The sequence below is a fragment of the Gavialis gangeticus genome, unplaced genomic scaffold (genome assembly GCF_001723915.1).
Source record: "Gavialis gangeticus isolate Ggan-Ray unplaced genomic scaffold, GavGan_comp1, whole genome shotgun sequence".
Taxonomy (NCBI): Eukaryota; Metazoa; Chordata; order Crocodylia; family Gavialidae; genus Gavialis; species Gavialis gangeticus.
This window is the reverse complement of record NW_017729018.1, coordinates 10,684,022-10,701,830: the sequence shown is the minus strand read 5'-3', so window position 1 is coordinate 10,701,830 and position 17,809 is coordinate 10,684,022. Positions and strand designations below refer to the sequence as shown.

General features: G+C 48.5%; 3 protein-coding genes and 1 long non-coding RNA gene across 5 annotated transcripts in view; 1 reads left to right on the top strand and 3 right to left on the bottom strand.

Annotated features, from left to right (window-relative positions):
* Positions 1-3,638, top strand: part of CUNH19orf70 (chromosome unknown C19orf70 homolog) — a 3,927-nt gene extending 289 nt beyond the window's left edge. The window contains exons 2-5 of one of the 2 annotated variants that reach the window (XM_019513470.1): positions 19-73; positions 537-693; positions 2,220-2,271; positions 3,439-3,638. In XM_019513470.1, the coding sequence (XP_019369015.1) occupies positions 45-73; positions 537-693; positions 2,220-2,271; positions 3,439-3,536 (336 nt within the window). In that variant the 5' untranslated portion in view covers positions 19-44 and the 3' untranslated portion in view covers positions 3,537-3,638. The remainder of the gene's footprint in view (positions 1-18; positions 74-536; positions 694-2,219; positions 2,272-3,438) is intronic. The other variant, XM_019513469.1, reaches the window with a different exon arrangement.
* A 364-nt stretch (positions 3,639-4,002) lies between these two features.
* LOC109294893 (disintegrin and metalloproteinase domain-containing protein 10-like) lies at positions 4,003-11,784 on the bottom strand. Its single transcript, XM_019513468.1, has 10 exons — positions 11,632-11,784; positions 11,162-11,330; positions 10,636-10,796; positions 9,554-9,725; positions 8,605-8,749; positions 7,691-7,874; positions 6,923-7,022; positions 6,290-6,510; positions 5,775-5,871; positions 4,003-4,990 (listed from the first exon to the last, which is right to left on the bottom strand). Exons 1-10 carry the CDS (start codon positions 11,767-11,769, stop codon positions 4,854-4,856), a joined length of 1,524 nt encoding a protein of 507 aa, XP_019369013.1. The 5' UTR covers positions 11,770-11,784; the 3' UTR covers positions 4,003-4,853.
* An 859-nt stretch (positions 11,785-12,643) lies between these two features.
* On the bottom strand, positions 12,644-14,159 carry LOC109294895. Its single transcript, XR_002096643.1, has 3 exons — positions 14,006-14,159; positions 13,404-13,495; positions 12,644-12,760 (listed from the first exon to the last, which is right to left on the bottom strand). It is a non-coding gene; the product is annotated as an uncharacterized LOC109294895 (long non-coding RNA).
* An 844-nt stretch (positions 14,160-15,003) lies between these two features.
* LOC109294695 (disintegrin and metalloproteinase domain-containing protein 10-like) overlaps positions 15,004-17,809 on the bottom strand; it is a 9,134-nt gene continuing 6,328 nt past the window's right edge. The window contains exons 2-3 of the mRNA XM_019513144.1: positions 17,143-17,293; positions 15,004-15,133 (exon numbers count right to left, since the gene is read on the bottom strand). Coding sequence (XP_019368689.1) covers positions 15,004-15,133; positions 17,143-17,293 — 281 coding nt within the window. The remainder of the gene's footprint in view (positions 15,134-17,142; positions 17,294-17,809) is intronic.

Below are 17,809 nucleotides of genomic sequence, written 5' to 3'. Positions count from 1 at the left end.
GTGCGGCGGGGGGAGTGCCGCTGCGCTGCCCTTGGGCTGCGGTCATGGCGTCGCGGCTGTTCCCTGTCGTCAAGTGAGTGCGACTCCCGGACCCCCCCCGGCGGGGGGCGCACGGGGAGGGGCACACGTGCGTCTTCGGGGGGTCCAAGGGGGCGCCCGCCTATGGCTAGGGAACACACATGTCCAGGGGGGCACGTGACTAAGGAACACGCGTATCCTGGGTGGGTGCGTGCGTGCCATGTGTGCGGGGGAGCACGTGATTGGGGAACTCGTGTGTCAAGGGGTGTACATGTGTCTGGGGGGTGATTGGGGAACACACGTGTCTGGGGAGTGCAGGTGTGCGGGGGGCACATATAACCAGGGACACAGTGCCCTGGGTTGCGGGGGAGGGGCCCGTGTCCCCTGGGGGGAGGGGGGGCTACTTCAATAGCATCTTAAGTCATGTGAGACCTGCCCCTTCTGCCACCGGGTCCTGCTCCCAGCCCGCGGGGCGAGCGATTCTGTCTCTAACAGTGCGCTCTGCGCTTCCCTCCCAGGTTTGTGGTCAAGGGCAGCCTGGCCGGCGGCGCGGTGTATGTGGCGTACGACCAGGGCCTGCTGGGAAGCAGCAAGCAAGGTGCCGAAGCCCTCCGCAAGGCGCAAGCGGCGCTGCCTCCAGCCATCCAGGAATGGACGAATTACGTCGGCTGGGAGGTGAGGACTGTGCGGGCGGTCCGGGGGGGCAGCCAAAGGGAGCCCCTCGCTGGAGGGGGAAGGAAGCGGAATTTGGATTCTCCCACGGGCATCGTTTTGCTGCTGACTCCAGCGGAGTTGGGATTTCACCTTGGAAGGAAAAGGGATTTTGAACTAGCCACAGGTCTCATCGGAGGTGGGGTCTGCAAGAAAAAAGTTTGCGGAGGACAGTAGAGGAGAGTGAACGTGTCATCTGGGACATACTTTCTCAACCTGTGGTACATGTACCCTTGGGGGTATGCGAGACAGGCAGGGGGTATGCGGGTACCCCAACACACTCTCACCCTCTTTTCTTCTCTCTCTCGCCCCTTCCATCTCTCAAAACTATGGCAAAAAATTTGGTGCACTGTGCATTGCACAGTGCTTTAAATTCCCCAGTAATAATTTGGCATGCCATGCTTTGCATAGCGCTGGATGCAGCCCTAACTTTGGCCAACATCACCTCTACCCCAGGTACATACTTGAGTTGTGCATCCCTGGTGTAAAAGCTGGCGACTCTACACACACCAGATCAGACATCTGTCATATCACGGCCTTGTATACACTGCCCTTCTTCCAACATATGGCGCACAGTAGCCTGAAAATAGAAAATCCTCTGGAAAATTGAGTGTTGGGGTACTTATCAAGCTTTCTCAGAAGTTAGGGGGTACTTGCTTCTTAAAAGGTTGAGAAACACTGATCTGGGAGGTGTTTTTATGATGAATAATGCCCCTGATCCCTTCTCTGAAAGCCTCTAAATTGGAGGTTCCAAGCCACCGGGCCATGGCTGTGAAGGGCTGGCTGCCAGGTCATACCACAAGCCGCCCTCTCGGACCCCAATCTGTCCACCCTGGCGGCAGTCACAGCTGGGTGCTGAGGCAGCACCGAGGAGGCGGCAACCAGCCCCATCCTGCTTCGCAGTGTAAAAAAGGTTGGGAACTATTGCTCTAAAAATTACTGAACAGATCCACCCTCAAAGACCCCACTCCTGCTCTGCTGCTTCCTGTTAATAACATGGTTTATAAATTGCTTGAGGTAGTTTTCCCTTGGCCTGGCTCTGACTCCCTAGAATAGAAGATCTGCAGTGCAAGGACAGTGTTTCCTGGACTAGGAAAACCCTAGTGCCATAAATCGAGATATAACCATAATAAACCAAGTCCTGGCTTACATAAGATTTAACGGTGACATTTTTAAAAGCAGCCAAGTGGATTCAGATCTAAATCATTTTGGTGTACTTCTGAAATGCTACTTGCTGCCCCAGACTTACAGATGGGCCAGTAAAAGAGAAGTTAAGAGCCCCGGTTTATTTTCTGTGCCCCCTGGAAATGAAGAGGGAGTTAGGTGCCCAAATACCTTTAACAATCGGGGCCCGAGGGCCTTGTTCAGCATGACCCGGGAAGCCTGGTGGTGCCTGCTCTGCTCTTTCCTCTCTTAGCATGTTGCTTAGTGGCTTTGTGTGTAGCTAATGGGCCAGACATTGAGATTTTGCCTCTTGTTTTCTCTTTCAGCTTCCATCTACTCCAAAATTTGACTTTTCGGTCTCTGAATCCTGGAACAAAGGTAAGGCTCCTGCTTTTTTGCTGCAGAAGGGGGCTGCTGTCACTGATGTAACTTATCCTAGAATCCTATTGTGAGGATGCAGTGCTGTATCCTTATACTGAACGCTGAAGCAAAGGGATGGAAGGCAGGCAGCAAGAGCTAGTGCATGGAGCACTGTATTAGTATTTGGGAGACCTGGCTCTGCCACTGACCTTCAGGGTGGCTTTGGGTGGATCTCTTTGCAACTCCAGTTCCTCAGTTTCCTCACCTGTAAAATGGGGATAATATTTGGCCACCTTTATTCAAAAGTGCTTTAAAATCTACTGATAAAAATGCCATGTAAAAGGCAGGTGGCCTTTTTGTAGCCAGTAACCCAAGTACAGCAGCACTTGTAGAATTGGCAACAGAGTGTGATAGTGCCGAGTTCCTTTTTAGAAGGTTCTCGATTTAAAAATTGAGTTCTATAAAATCCTTCGAGTGCTAGTACAATGAGACTCTGCTTCTAACCTGCTGTGATGGTCTGAAAATGTAAGATGGTTATTGGGACTTCTCCAAATAATACAATGCCCTTCTCCAGCCTTTTTGATCTGATCATTGCCAACACATGTGGAAAACATCTAGAAAATTAACTCAACCTGCTTCTCATTTTCCAGAAGGAGAGACTGGACAAGTTGCTTACTGTTTCCAGGCCTGAGTTGCATAGCAAGTCTGTGTCAGAACCAGGAATAAAATACAGACTACCCAGGACCCAGGCCTGTGCTGTAACCAAGAAGTCTCCCTTCCTTCAGACCCCATTAATATCCTAGAAAGATAGGGTTGAAAGGGACCACAAGAGGACATCTCGTTCAGCCCCCTGCTCAATACAGGGGCTGAATTGCCCCAAACATTTGCCAAACCTACACTTACAAGCTTCCAAGGACAAAGGCTACACCACTCCCCTGGCTAGTGATGTAGGTAATGGTGGTGGGGAGGGCCCACTGACTACTGATGAGACCATAACAACTGCACCAGAATCAAGAATTACTCGGGCCTAGACTTGACTGAAGGTTCCCTTGATATAAGCCAAGATCTCTGGTATTACGTTTAAACGGGGAAGGGTGTGACACCCATGATACCACATTATTCGTGGTACAACATATGCTTTGTTAATGCTCTTCTCAGGACTCCCCTCCATGTCTTTTCTTGCAGGAGTTCACACTGCCGTGTCGGCTCTGTCTGTAGCTCCCACCAGGGCTCGTGAATACACCCAGAAAGGCTGGAAGTATGTGAAGGACCTTGCTAAATGAACACTCTCCAGGGCTCGCTGCGTCTCCGAGATGACGCACAGCATGCATCTCTAAGGGGCAGCTCAGCCACGCAAGGGCTACAATAAAAGACTTTGGAACTTCCCTTTGCATTCGGGTTAGTGTCGGCACGTAGGCTCTGCCACGGGGGCTAGGAGCTGCAATGGGGACAGGGCCTGATTTGGGGTGAGTTTTACCTAAACCCGTGCATTTAGCCACTGTTATAAAGTTTACCATCTCCACTGATTGCTAGGAAACCAGGTCTTTCAGAATTGTATATGTGTAAACCAAAACCCTACAATACCTAACCAGCCCAACAGACGTACTAAAAGATCTGGTCCAAGGACAAAGCCCAGTACAAATAATCAGAGTTTCAGCAAATGCAAGGGGACAAGGAGCCTTTTTCTATCTTAAGCTAAATCCACTGGACTGACTGGTATCTCTGACTTATCATCCCATCCTTTATAACCCCCAACATTGATTAATGCCAATCTTGTGTCCCCTTTGAATCTACTGATTGCGTAGCCTTATTCAAATCTACCTAGATTTTGGTCTCACTCACTTCAATGAGACCTTGACTAATACAGCCTTGTTTCCACGTAGCATATAGGCAGTGCCATCAGACCAGCCTTTTGCCAAGGAAAGAAATGATGCCTCTTGTGAAAGGTGTCTTGAATTCTTTTTTGAAACATGTGAAGGGTGATATAGGAAATGATTCAAAGCAGGAAAGGTTAATCACTTTGCTGATGGAGACCAGCTTCTGAGATGGAAGGTATATCTACAATTCAGGCACTGTGGCTTGCAAAGACCTACTTGAGCTAATTTTAAAACTAACCAGCTTGGGTGCCAGTGGCTGGCTAGCTGTGGAAGCTACAGTCTGGAGTAATTATTCTTGGAGCATTTACCTATCTTGGGTGGGTGTTGCAGCCTGCCTTCCATGTGGCTGCAGCTATGCTGACAAAAGTACCCAAACTCAGTAGTTTAATGCGAGCACCTGTATCTCTATACAAGCTGCAGGGTGAACATCAATTCTGTCCACACCTGGGCAGAAGGCCGAGCTGCAAAGAGCTGAAGCAAAAGTCACTCAGCAAATCTGGCAGTGGAAGGACTAACCTTACACAGAAGCATTTGAGGCTCCTATTGTGCTCTACTGGGCGGAGGGCAGAACCCAGGAATCTTAGATCCCAAGAGCTGGTTTTTCAGCAGAAGTTGCTGGGGACAAGTTCAGTCCCTTCTTTTATGTGCCTGTCATGAGCTGAGACCTCTTGGAAGATCCACTCGTGAGGGGGTTTGTGAGCACTGCTGGATCTGGATGCTTTGCTATATGATAGTTTCATACTCCTGGTGCGTGGTTTCCATGTAGAACTCCTCGTGTTCACGGTATATTAACATCCGTCTGTGCTGAGGCTGCTGGCTGGCTGAGGCCTCCCTGACTGTGCTCTTTGTGCCTTTCTCTTCTAAGTAAAAAAGAAACAAAACCAAACCACTATCAGCAGTGATTCTTCTGTAGCAGTTGGGATGAGCTCCTAGCTGTTGCACGCAGAGCGGTATCTCTGGTGTCCCTGCCCCAGGGTCAGGGACCGAGAACAATCCATTGTGAAAATGGGCTCAGTAGCTGGGTGCTGAGAGTGTTTGGAGCAGGGAATTTAACTTGCGTAAAACTACACAAGGCTCCTAGTTGGCTTTGGCAGGGCATCGTGTCTGGTGGCTTCTCTGGCCCTAGAGGCTTGGTGCGGGCCTGGTACTCAAACCTGGTGACTGCTGGGTCTTGCTCAGATGGTCAAGGCTAGACAAGTCACCAGACTTGAGTTTGGGAAGCAGGTCCCTGGGGCAGATTAATAAGGACTTGTGGGGGATTCTGCCTTTGCTGCAGCAAGGGGCCTAATATAAGCCCGAGGTCAATGGTGATGTGGAGTAAGAGACAGAGGTTGGGGATTAACGGAGGAAACAGGCATGATCAGCTAGTTACCGGGGCACCTCTGATGTTTTGTCCCCAGATTTTCTATGGGTGTGACTTGGGCTCCGCTCTCCTTTCCCCAAGAGATAGATGGATGATTTTGAGTGGCAATTCCCATGGCTCCCCCAGAGCAAGTTTCCACTTTGTCCACTGGACAGAACTGGGGAAGGTGCCGGCTGTGCTGGCCCACGTCCCTCAGCGTTCCCCAGAGCAGGAGCTGAAACTCCCTAGGGTAGCAGGAACTGGATGAGGCAAGGTGGGAATTATTTGAAACCTCCACTTACCTGTTTCACTATCGAGAGTCCTTCCAAAGAGGAAGACGGTGCCAGCCATCATTGCCGCCAAAGTCAGGATCATCGCAAGCACAGCCCACCAGCGCTTCTGAGGGACAAAGCCAGGCCACTGCTCAATCCTCAGCGGCCTGAGGAGCTGGGTACCTTCCACCCTACCTTGGGAATCGTATCTGGACCTGGACCTGCTCCTAAGCTATCCAAACTGCCTTACTGCCAGCTGTTCTGCAAGGGATGCGGCTGTCACCACCTGCATGGTGCAGGGAATGGAGATGCCAGTAACTTAACCAAGGTCATGCACCCAGTCAGCAGCAGGGTTTGGAACACAAGGTAGGAATCCCAGAGCTGCCTTATTCATAGACTCATACCTTGTAAGACTGGAAGGGATCTTGGAAGATCATTGGGTCCAGCCCCTCTGCACTAGGCCTTGACTCAACTATCCACTTCCCCCACATGCTTGTCCACCTACAGCCCTAGTCAGGGATGCAGGGCCCCACACAGGTGCTTGCCTTCATCCAGGCCGCTACATCCTCCAGCTCAATGAAGTCCAAGATGGAGTTTTTCACCCTGGCGATGGGGCCGTCCTCATCCACGAGCCGGCAGGTGTGGAACTTGTCACAGTAGCCTGTCTTGTCCCAGCATGGGGAGCCAGGGGTGAGTGGGATCTGTGAGCTGTTGAAGTAATGCTCCAGCAGGAATGAGGCCGTGCTGGCACATGTCCTGGCCTGGCCTACAACAGATGGTTTAAAAGGGCTTGAATGATCAAGGCCTGGACACGCAGTGGGTAATGCACCTCAGCACTGGGCTGCCCTGGCTCTGATTTTCATGTTACTTAATGCTCAGCTGCTCCCAAGGTCCATAACTGCATCCCTTAGCACCCTGGGAAGCCTTAGTCCTATTATAAAATGGAGCTGCGGGGTTGGGTTTTAACCCCATGTGCAATGGGACCATGCTACCAGCCTGTCTGTGCCATAGGAGTAACTGTGTCAGGGTATTGTGTAGTCCCTGCATAGAAGGCACTGCTGCCTACAACCAACAGCCTCTTCTGTGTCCTTGATGTAGGGCCAGTAGCAACACTCCCAGCCCTCATGCTTCTCTCTGCCCCAGGGGGTGCTGCTTCCCCTGATCCCAAGTCAGCATACCTGGTTGCTGGCAGCAGAGATGGCATTTCTCCCTCATAGAGCTGCTGACGCAGTCACATTGCTCCAGTCCGTACTTAACACAGAGGGAGGCGAGGCAGAGCTAGGGAATTGAGCGAGAAATAGGAGTGGGATTTATGGGATATGCCTGGTCCAGGCCAGTGATCTGTCCCAGGCAGGGAGCAGGTGTATTCACCAAGGGACCAAAACTCTCCCAAGTGCTGGCTCCATTTAACAAGACAAAGTGTCTTCCCAAGCCCTGTTCCCAATGGAAGGTACCAGGCAGACTGAATTCCTTGTGTCACCTGCAGCGCATGCTGCATCATGCCCCATGGCTAGAGGGGAGGCCACAGGCCTTGCCAGTCTGCAGCAGGTCCTTAGTCTAGTACTTGCATCTCCCAGAGGCCAAGCCAGGACCCCTGGAGTGGACTGTGTTGGAGTAACCTGCTTGCAGGGAGAGGTTGGTAGTGAGGGGCTGCTTTAATGCCTCTAAACTATAGGGTTTCAATCCTTTCCTGTGCTATAAATGCCCTATCCCTATGTGAGTTCTGCTGAGCTCTTTGCCTCACAAACACCCTGTGGCAGTGAGTTCCTCAGGTTAACTGCACCTAGCATGGGGCTACTTAGCTTGAACCTGCTCTAGGGGAGCCTTTGAGGCCCTCACCCATGCAGTAAGCAGTGCTATGGCCCATCCTATTTAGCCTGGGTTAGCCCTTGAAGTCACTGGCTGTCACAACCCCCAATCAGACAAGATTAACAGTCAGGACTAACCCCAGCGACGCAGATCCGTGTGCCCCTGCTGCAGAATGTGCCGTTGTCCCTGGGGACGGGTGTGGGGCACTGAGCCGCTAGCCCAGAACAGATGCTCGCGAAGGCGCACTCCGTCTCCTCTTGGCAGAGCTCCCCTTTGGATTTAAAGACACAGTCCTGGCTGCAGCACAGGCCCTGGCTCGAGCTGGGAGATGGAGCAATGGTTCAGATAAGCTTGGGGAAGTAGCCAACCCACAGCATGGCAGCAAGCTGCCAACTCGGTAGTAACAGCAGAACCGAGGCAATGACTTACCTCCTGGGTATGAGCGTCATGCACATGAGTTATTAATATGGAGTAATGACCATGACTGCGGACACATAGGGGTATCAGTTTAAAACAAACACTGCGGGGCTGGAGACCTTGCTGGTATTGAAGGGCTTTGAAAGAAGCCGCCCCTCCTAGCAGGGGTGGCTCAGTCACTTATGCATCCAGTTAGATCAAAATACCTAGCAATAGGTATAGTGCCCTGGCTTTGTTGTCCCTAAGGAGCTGTTGCTGTTACACGGAGCACTGTGTGAATGTGGCACCTTGCAGCTATGCAGGGTAGAGGAAATGTTGCTGATAAGCAGCTATCACTGCAAATGGGCACTGAGCATATCTACAGGCCCTAGAGCGTGAGGCTCAGGTCCCATGGCTGTATCCTTGCTTCCTGCTTGCAAGTGCCACTATGTGTGTTGTGGGCAAGCCCCTGGGATACTTGTCACAAGTAACAAACAGCTCCCTGCCTCAGCCACCCTCAAAAGAGCTTTTAAGTGCCCTTGGGTGTCTCTGGCAGGATCCTAGGAGAGACATTTTGCAGCAAATAGGATGAGCGTCGCCCACAAAGTCTGATGGGAAGAGAAGGAACAGCTAATAAGGCATTAGGGACACCTACCTGCACTGCGCCCCTGGCTTCAACCTACAGCCGATGCCGTCCAGCTCACTAGCTGCATAACAACAACGGTTGGAGATGTCACTCCCCACATCGCACTCCTCCCCTGGGTCCACTATCCGGTTGCCGCAGATGGGACGGTCAGTTTCTGAATGGAAGGGAAAGAAAAATAGATCCAATGATGAGACCAGGAGCTGACTGTGGAGCTGATGACATGGGACTAGCAAGACTGGCTGGACAAACACCTGATGTTTGGTGATCACAAGCTGTCGTGTACGTCAAGCCATTTACACAACGCAATGCATTAAGGGGAGGGAGTGGAGAGATCCGCTTGTTCCCTGAAGACTCAATTTTGCTTGGCCTTTGCTTTAGCATGGGGTGTCACTAGTCATAAAACGGAACCCTTTCTGAACCTCTAATCTGGGAACAGCAAATTGATCCTAGTGCTCCCTACAAATATCCAATGGTGCTTTGTCTTGTGTTAGTCCTTAATTCACCAGCTGCCAGTTTCATGGTACAGTCCAATCTGCACTTGGACCCATTAGCATTTAAATAGTCAAGTCCCCTGTCCATCCATCCACCTGTCCACACCTACATTTATGGCACCCATCACTATGTTATCTAAGTAGTTCTCCAGGCTAAATAATTTCAGCTTTTTGCTGATGTCTTGCTATAGCTGAGAGCTGCCCACAGTGTTTTGGGGAAACAAAAAGAAATCCCTTTGCTATAATTTACATCTGAAATGACACCTACAGAGACCCAAGGAAGGGGACTTGCTACCTGAAAGTTTGTCTCTATCCCTCCCAGCTATAGAGTCGGTTCAATAAAAGAGATCACCCACAACAAACCAAGGCTAAGAGGTCTAACAGCAAAGAATCACTGAGCTAATTGCAATTAGCACAGACAAATGACAGCAGAATTTAAAGAATTCAGACACATTACTGCCTCTTACCAACAAAGCACATGTCCTTTTTGGCTCTCAGGAGCTTCCCGATGTACTCGATGCTGCACGTGGAGAACTTGTCATTGTTGTGTTGCCATCCATCAGTGGCATGACCAAACATCAGGTAGTTCCCGTATGTGGTGTCAATGTTGAAACGCGCACATTCTTGACTCTCATCGTGCTGAAACAGAAGATTGCATGCTCTGAACGTGGAACAGGAGCCAAACCAACCTGAAGGGGGCTTTTCTATTCTCTGATCATAAAAGGCATTTTTAGGACTTTGCAGATTCATGTATACTGTTAAAAGATGACACTTCCTGCTAGGTTGTGAATACACAATGCAACATCATTCATGAGTGCAGCCTCTTTCATCTCAACGTGCTTCACAAACTTCTCTGTGTTTCAATATCACATAATGCCTACTAGAGCTGCTGGAACCGTTTTGTCAAAGATTATTTTGGATGTTGTCATAGAAGCCAATAAGTTAATTCAATAGCAATGTATTAGCTTCACAAACCAGTCTGGTTCTATGCATTTAATAGATGGAATTCCAGACAGGCCCCTGTTCTATGGACATATAAAACACTTCAAAAATCAGTCATTTCTTGAACACAAAAGCTTGAAAAACCCTAGATAAGAGTGCCAGCTACAAGGTTCGGGGGATTTGGAATTCAAGGCTTTCTTTTCCTCCCAGAACTAAATTACACAGCAAGTCATAAAAAGCCCGTTAAAGTGTCTGAAAAGATGGACTTTGGAAAGCCCTGAAGAAAATGAGCATGGTCCAATGGCTAACCCAGGTGTTAGCCTTGCACCCAGGAGACCTGTGCTCTATGCCAGATCACCTGTGACCCTGCACTCTCAGACTGCTTCATTTAGCTCTTTTGGCTCCCCATGGCTTAATCTCATCCTGCCCCATTGGTGATCTGCTTTGACAGCCAGGCCTGAAAAATGCAGCACTGGTCCAGTTCTCTCTGCTGAGCATCTGCTTTGGCTACCTGAAAGAGGGGAGGCTTCCCTGCCATCATCTGCGCAGATCCTCTGCTTTTAAGCATCACTCCCACTTATCCCCACAATGCCTTCCGCGTGCTCACATGGGCTCCCAGGCTGTGACCCAGCTCGTGGGCCAGGACGATGTGGATTATCCGAGGTGGCAAGTATTGGCCATAATTCTGCAGCGTGATCAGCCCTGTGTTCAGAGAGGTCTCCTGGTCCCGGAACTTCTTGTGCTTAGAGCAGATGCCACCCAGGTCACCTAGTCCAGAAAGAAAAAAGCAAAAACTCTGGAGACGCAAGCCAGAAATCAGAGGAGTAAAGACTAGGATCCAGAGCAAGTGGAAAGTGAAGAGTTTTTCCAAACAAATTTAGACTAAGCATCAAACACAACATTTCTTATAAACTCACAGGGCTGGAAAGGACCTCGAGTCATGTGGTCCAAAGCCTGAGCAAAGATAGGAACGTTACTCCTAAACGACAACTCACGTTAAGAAAAGGAACTGGCGAGACTTTGAATAACAGTACCAGATGGTGACTTATCATGGTTATAGTTACAACCAGAGTGTGACCACCCTTCGTTTTTAGTGCATATGGCACAAAATCTATCTAAAGGCTGTTTCTTACCAGCTTGTCCATTAAAAGCAATCCCAAGAACCCCACTGTAGTCTCTGTCTGTCAGGAGGTAGGAGAGGCAATAGGTATTCCAGTTGGACTTGGAGTGCAGCATCAGAAGCATTTCTGGACCGATGTACGGCGAGTCCCTGGAGTCAGAAGGATTATTCTCCTGGATTATCTACAGCGCAGAAACAACACAAGCTGGCCAGTCACTTGCTGTGACATGTAGCAACAGAGATTTTATTTTTAACAGTCATGTTTCTCGTGAACCACCCAATATCATTCATCACTAGCATTATAAGTTACAAATGAATGAGCAATCTAAGCCTGCAAACTCCCTTAGCCAAATTGTCCCCTTCAGGCAACCACCCCTTAGAAAAATGAAACCAGACATCCATCTGCCTTGGCATGCGTTTGGGTCCTGAAGAACCTCATCCAAAGCCCATGGAGATCAAAACCCGAGTGCCCAACTGACTTACGCTTAATGTTTTCACTTTGAAGTCAATGTGCCTGATACCGTCAAAATCTGTTCCTTCGTAAACGGCATTCACTGCTTTTATGTAGCTGGCAACCTGCGGGGGAGACACAAACGTTAATTGGACAAAACCACTTGTCATGAATACAGCACTGGGCGGGGAATGCAGGCAACCTCGACTTTGTTCTCTGCTCTCCTGCTCACCTTCCTGCTGACCTCAGACAGCTCTTGTCACCTGTCTGTGCTGCAATTTTCCCCCTTTGTCGAATCAGGTTAATGATATTGCCCTCCTTTGTAAAAGTACTTTAAGATCTACTGGTGGAAAGTGCTGTATAAGGGCCAGGGAGGACTGTTATTCTTACTACCTCAAATTGGCAGGAGACAGAGAGGAAAAGTCAGCAAGAGGTATTGTTATTCTTAAGCTGGTTCAAAGAAGATTTAACTTGTGCAAGGTTATGTCACAATTGAAAGGTAACTACTACAAGGAGCCCCAAGGCAGACAGCCTCCTTGCTACTCTTACCCTAACAACAATGGTAATGAACCTTTAGTTTTATATATAAGCAAGTAACCCCTTAATAAGGCCCGTGGATCTCTGTGTTATGTACAGAGTTAGCAACCTAAATACACAGAGGTATTATTATTACTCCCCATTTTGCAGATTGTGTACTGAGGTCCAGAAAGATGAAATGGTGCCTCCAAGGACATACAGGGCATTCCCGAGAGAGCCAAGAACTACACCTGCATCCAAATCCAGTGCCTTCCCCATAATTCCTGACACAAGCTGATGATTCTCCAAGCAGTTCACTCCTTCTACCTTTCTCCAGTGTTACCATACTGTGTGAGAGATGGGGGAGTGAATGGGATCCACGATGCCATTCAAATATCGTGACATCATTACAGCAGTGATGAGTTTTTCCAATCAAACCAGTATTTTAAGGAACATTACATTCACCAATCATTGTTTTCGAATAGCAGAAGGAACAACAACAGTAACAATTAATACTCGTACCTGAGAAACCACTGCCTCTGTGGTGCCAAATCTTTGGTAGAACAAGTAATCAACTTGCAGATGCAGCAGGCAGGATGTCCTAGAATAATCCAAACTCCTCTTCTCTCTCTCCAGGGTTTCCCCCTTTTTTTTGACAGAAAAGTTTTGGAGTGTGTAGGGATATTCTGGGTTATAATTAATTTCCAGGGCAAAATGGAGCAGCAGCAGCTTCAGGGAGGAACATCAAGGTCTTATGCACATGCTCAACTTCTTACACACATGCTCATGCAGGTCCCATTGAAGTCACCAATATTTAGAGCCAGATACAGAGAATTGCTGAGCTTAGAAATATTACCTATGTGTCAACATCTTGCCAGAACTATAAACTTCATGAAAATGGGAGATGTCCCAAAATCTTTTTATTTTTTTTTATCTTTCCCCTTAAACCCAATTCTTCTCCCAAATTTAGGCCTCTCACATAATTTCTAAACCCTCACGGCTACACCAACACACTTAAAATACCCACATTTAGGGAAATCGGATTTATTCTGGGAACAGTAAATAGAATCTAGCCTCTTTTTCCATCTCCCGCTCTCTATAGCAGGTGGCGAGGCACAAGAGCTCCGTGACGGAGAATCAAAGCCCTTTGAGTTCCCATGCCCACCAGCATGTTATTCAGTGAATTCAGAACCAATCAATGTCCCATGCAGTCCTTTCCTCATGGTACTTTCATTGCTTCAACTTGTTTCATTTTGAGTTAAAACTATTCTCTACCATTTCTTTTCACCTTTAACTTTAGCTCCTGCTGGAAATGTTGCAGGATCTGATGTGCTCTCTCAGTCAAGGCAGCAGAGTCTGGATCGTCCAACAAGGAATAATCTAGAGTGAAAATTCAGATGTCACACAGAGAGACCTCAGAATTGTGCAGGGATGATCCTGCCTTGATAGAGCACTAGCTCAGATGATCTGCCATCCATATTTTTATATGATTTCTACGTTTCAGCAATTTCTAACTCCCTCCCAACAATAACCCTAGCATGATTTGAGCAGATAATCAGGCATCAGGGCTCTTGGGTTCAGTTCCAGCTGAGGACACTAGAAACCAAGAGTCCTGGTGTCTATTCCCTGCTCTGCCACTGATTCACTATGTGGCTTTGGATGAATCATTTCACCTCTTTGCCTCAGTACAAAACACAACAAATAGTCAGAAAGAGATCTAAGCCCTGATTGCTGCATTCGGTGTTTATAAAAACCTTTGGGATCAGCAGATGTAAGGTGCATTTGAAATGCCAGGTCAAACAGCAGAGGCAATAGCTACTTCTGAGCTGCAAAATATTCTTTTATAAACCTCAGTCACTCCAAAGACCTGTGCTAGAGTCTGGTACTCACCTATGTCACGTTCATGATGGATCAGAGAGTGACCTGGAGAGGTGTGGGTGCTGGTGCACGCTCCGGCAGACTCCACGTAATAAGTGCCGTTCTTGGTTCGGATGAACCCTTCGAAAAGGCCATTGTGGATAGACCCATGGCAGAAGGATCCAGGCTCATCTGTTTTGCCGGCACAGGGGTACAGGCAAATGAGAAGGAGGCTTTCATCTTCATTACCAGTTACAGAAGAGGTCTGGGGTTAACAACCACTGGATATTGATCAATTTTTAGCATCTGAGGTGGCCCCGCTCCTGTTACCTGTAGCCCTGGTAATGCTATCTTAGTAGCTGCTGCAGGGGATGTGGCCATGTTCCACCCATTTTATGCACACGCCGCCCAAAGTAGCCACCTACCTGCAGTGTCCCCACTCATCCATGCTGCTTCACCGAACTTCCATGAGTCAAACATGTTGTGTGATAACAGATGCTCAACAGGCTCTGAAGATACCCGCCTTCCTCCCTCACTTTCAAGGCTCTGCTTCAAAGCGAAGCCCTTCTGGCTGCCAGTTTTTCTGAAGCCGCACGATCACCGCATGGCAAATCACAGGGCTCCCTGCTCTCCGAAGGGGCAATCTCCCTGCAGGGTCCCCAGCAACTGCCCCCAAGCTCCAGGAGACCATGGATGGAGCTCATGTCCCTGAACACATCTGGAAGTCAGCTTCTAGCCACATTGGCAGTGCAATACATAAACCAGAGAAGGGGTCCATCTCATTGCCAATGCCTGTCTGATGCTCTGTGGGCTCCATGTAGTGAGTTTGCAGGGTCTCAATCCATGGGAGTCCACATCAAAGAAACCAGCACCCTGATAACTAGGAAGAACCAAATGCTATCAGGGCATTGAGACTGAACACTCGTGTCCCTCCCTATCAGGGAAAAGGGTCAGGCTGTCTGGGGGGCTTGGTGAACTGTTAATGGTCCCTCTATTCTCACTGGGAAGTGTCCATGCTCAGGGCAGCAGGTTTAACTTTTACCGTGCAAGCCTCCAGAGTAAATAAAAGAGACATCTCCTGGCTTCAAGCTGTCCTTGACCTGGATCTCAAAGTCCTTGGTGAAAGCACTCGTGTCCCTGCTCAGCCTCAGCTTGAAGGTCCTGGAAAGGAAGTGAAATGCCTGGAGTTGGTCTATGTTTTGGGGTGTTGATTGTAGCCGTGTTGGTCTAAGGACACGGGCAGACAAGGCTCTTTGGGTAGATGTGAAATTTTTTATTAGACCAGCTGAATAGTTGGAAAAATTGTTCTCTGCAAACTTTTGGGCACAGTCTTCAGGCATAGGGAGAGTCTGCTGGTGTTATAGTCTTCTCTCTAGGGTCAAATAGAAGATTATGCCAATATGTCAAATGCAAGTCTGTGAAAATGCAAATGTGTGGCAGGGAAGATCAGAGGGGATAGGCATTAATGGGCGTGAAACAGGTAGGTTGTGGGGGGGGGGGGGGGGACAAAAGAGGGGAATTTTGCCCACCACACACCTACCTCTCTCACACCCATTAAGTCCTATCCCCTCTGATCTTCCCTGCTGTGCAAAGAGCATTTTTTTCTAATTATTTAGTTGGTCTAATAAAACATACCATATTTACCCAAAGAACCTTATCTGCCTATGTCCTCAGACCAACACAGCTATAACCAATACCCCTGCTGCATTTGCATTTTCACAGACTTGCATTTTGGCTTAAGTTTCTGTTTGACCCTAGAGAGAAGATTAACACCAGCAGATTTTCCCTATGACTGAAGAAGGGCGTTTGTGCCCAAAAGTTCGCAAAGAACAATTTTTCCAACTAGTCAATTAGTCTAATAAAAGATATTGCATTTACCCAAATAACTGTGTCTACCTGGAGTTGGTCTAAACACCTTCCATCTCCTGCTGCCTTCTATGCTGTGGAGAAGAGTGCGAGAGCTTTCACCTGTTGCCATCAGCAATAACTTCTTTTAGAACAGCTCTGTCCTCTTCAGTCCATCACCATGGTATCTGGCCACTTCCCCAAATCATGTGTAGCCTCAACTGGAAGAAGTCACTTTTCCCCTTTGCTCACACAATTCCCCCCTCCCTCTGCTCGCCTCGGCCACTGAACTCCCCAGGCAACTCTGTGCTGTGACAGATGCAGTTCAGAGTCCTGCAAAAGGCCAAACCAGCCCTGTAGCTCCTGGCATATGGAGTCACAGGTATGTCCAAGATGCTTGGCTGGGACTCAGCTCCAGTGCTGTTTGTCCCAGGGCCCACAAATAAATAATTCCAACCACAAGTGTGGGGAAAAAGTGCTGGCAAACTGGCAGGCACAGAATATATTGCAGATTCAACACATTCACATATCTCACATCTGGAACCAGAGCTTGGCCCCTGGAGTTAATGAAGTGTTCCTTTCGCTGCAGTAACAGAGCTGCGCAAGCAGTAACGTGCCATTTCCAGGACAAGTTTTGAAAGCAGCAAACAAAGAAGGGGGGGAACTTACTAAATTCAACGTAGCACGTGCTGAACATCCAGCGGTTCACTACTGACAATGTCTTGACCTCGGTTAACAGCCCAGCTACCTGAACATGGATGAACGGGTGGACTTTGTAACCTCGGAAGATGTTCTGCGCTTATCCCCTCTACCAGCTGCTGTCACCACACAATGGAAGTCAAATCTCATCCACAGTACTAGAAGTAGTGGTGTAAGCTTTGCCTCCATTATAGATGCGTATAAAACATTTAGCAACCAGTCAGCGAGCAGAGGGGGCTGTAACCTGCCTATCATGTGGCCAGTATTGCCTTAGGGTTTCCTGGCTTCTGACCATTGTTAGCCACCTGTTATACAGTGGCTGTTGCCTCATACGGCCTATGCAGTATGGGGCAGGCCCCATCTTTGTTTCCTGTGGGCTTTGTACAGCACCTAGCACCGGGACGTTCCTGTCCCTGACAGGAGCTTCCAGGTGCTGCAATATAAATGATGATGGATCACTTGAACACAATCTGAAACGAAGCATAATAGGATAATGTGCTAGCTGTACATGCCGTACATACCTGCTGGATTTCAGCTTGTTGTAGCACTGCAGTATTTAATGATTTAGATCAGAGAGGATTTGGCCTCAGTACAGACCCTGGACACAAATATATGGAGCCACGCACCTCTGATAGGCTTGGAATTCCAGCTGGATCAATGTTTCATGCTCTTCTGCAGCTCTTTTTGACTTCTGATGCAGCTGTTCTAAAGCTTCTGTGTCATAAAACACTCTCTCATAGTATTTTACAAAGGGCCTTAAATGCTCGGGTCTATTCACTGAAAAGGGAAGGAAAATAGATACAGATTCATGAAGGTTGGGGCATTTTCAGGCTGTAGATAGATATAACTTTAAAGCACTTTAACAGAAGGGGGGTTCGCTGCTTTGCAGCCGGTATCAGCTGTTCTGATTTACATGGATAGGAGCATAAATGAAAACCACCGTAACCTGAAAAATGAAAGCAGTTTTAAATTTACAGAGGTATAGCTTCTCTTACACCACTAGCATAATTTAACACCGGCATAAGGGTTACATCCGTCCATGGCCTTTGTTCTGCCCTTGCACATTGTGTTATTTGAGGTGGAAGGACTGGTCTAGTGTTTATAATGCAGGGCTGGCATCGATGGCTTTCCTTCATTTTGGCAGCGATTGCGAGACTGAAGGCGATTTGTCTCTCTCCCTGAGCCAGGTAGGGTTGGAGGTTATGGTTTAAAAAAGCTTCCCACTCCCAGAAAAAACCTGGCTTTTCCTGGATCAGCCCAGACTTACTTGCTCTACATGAAGGACCCCAGCTA

Excerpts from the sequence above, each read along its gene's own strand:
- LOC109294893 (XM_019513468.1), bottom strand. The coding sequence starts at position 11,769 with ATGACAAGTGGTTTTGTCCAATTAACGTTTGTGTCTCCCCCGCAGGTT. Across the intron at positions 6,511-6,922 it reads TCTCTGCTGCCAGCAACCAG|GCCAGGCCAGGACATGTGCC; the intron begins GTATGCTGACTT and ends CATCTGTTGTAG. Across the intron at positions 5,872-6,289 it reads ATGTAGCGGCCTGGATGAAG|AAGCGCTGGTGGGCTGTGCT; the intron begins GCAAGCACCTGT and ends TTTGTCCCTCAG.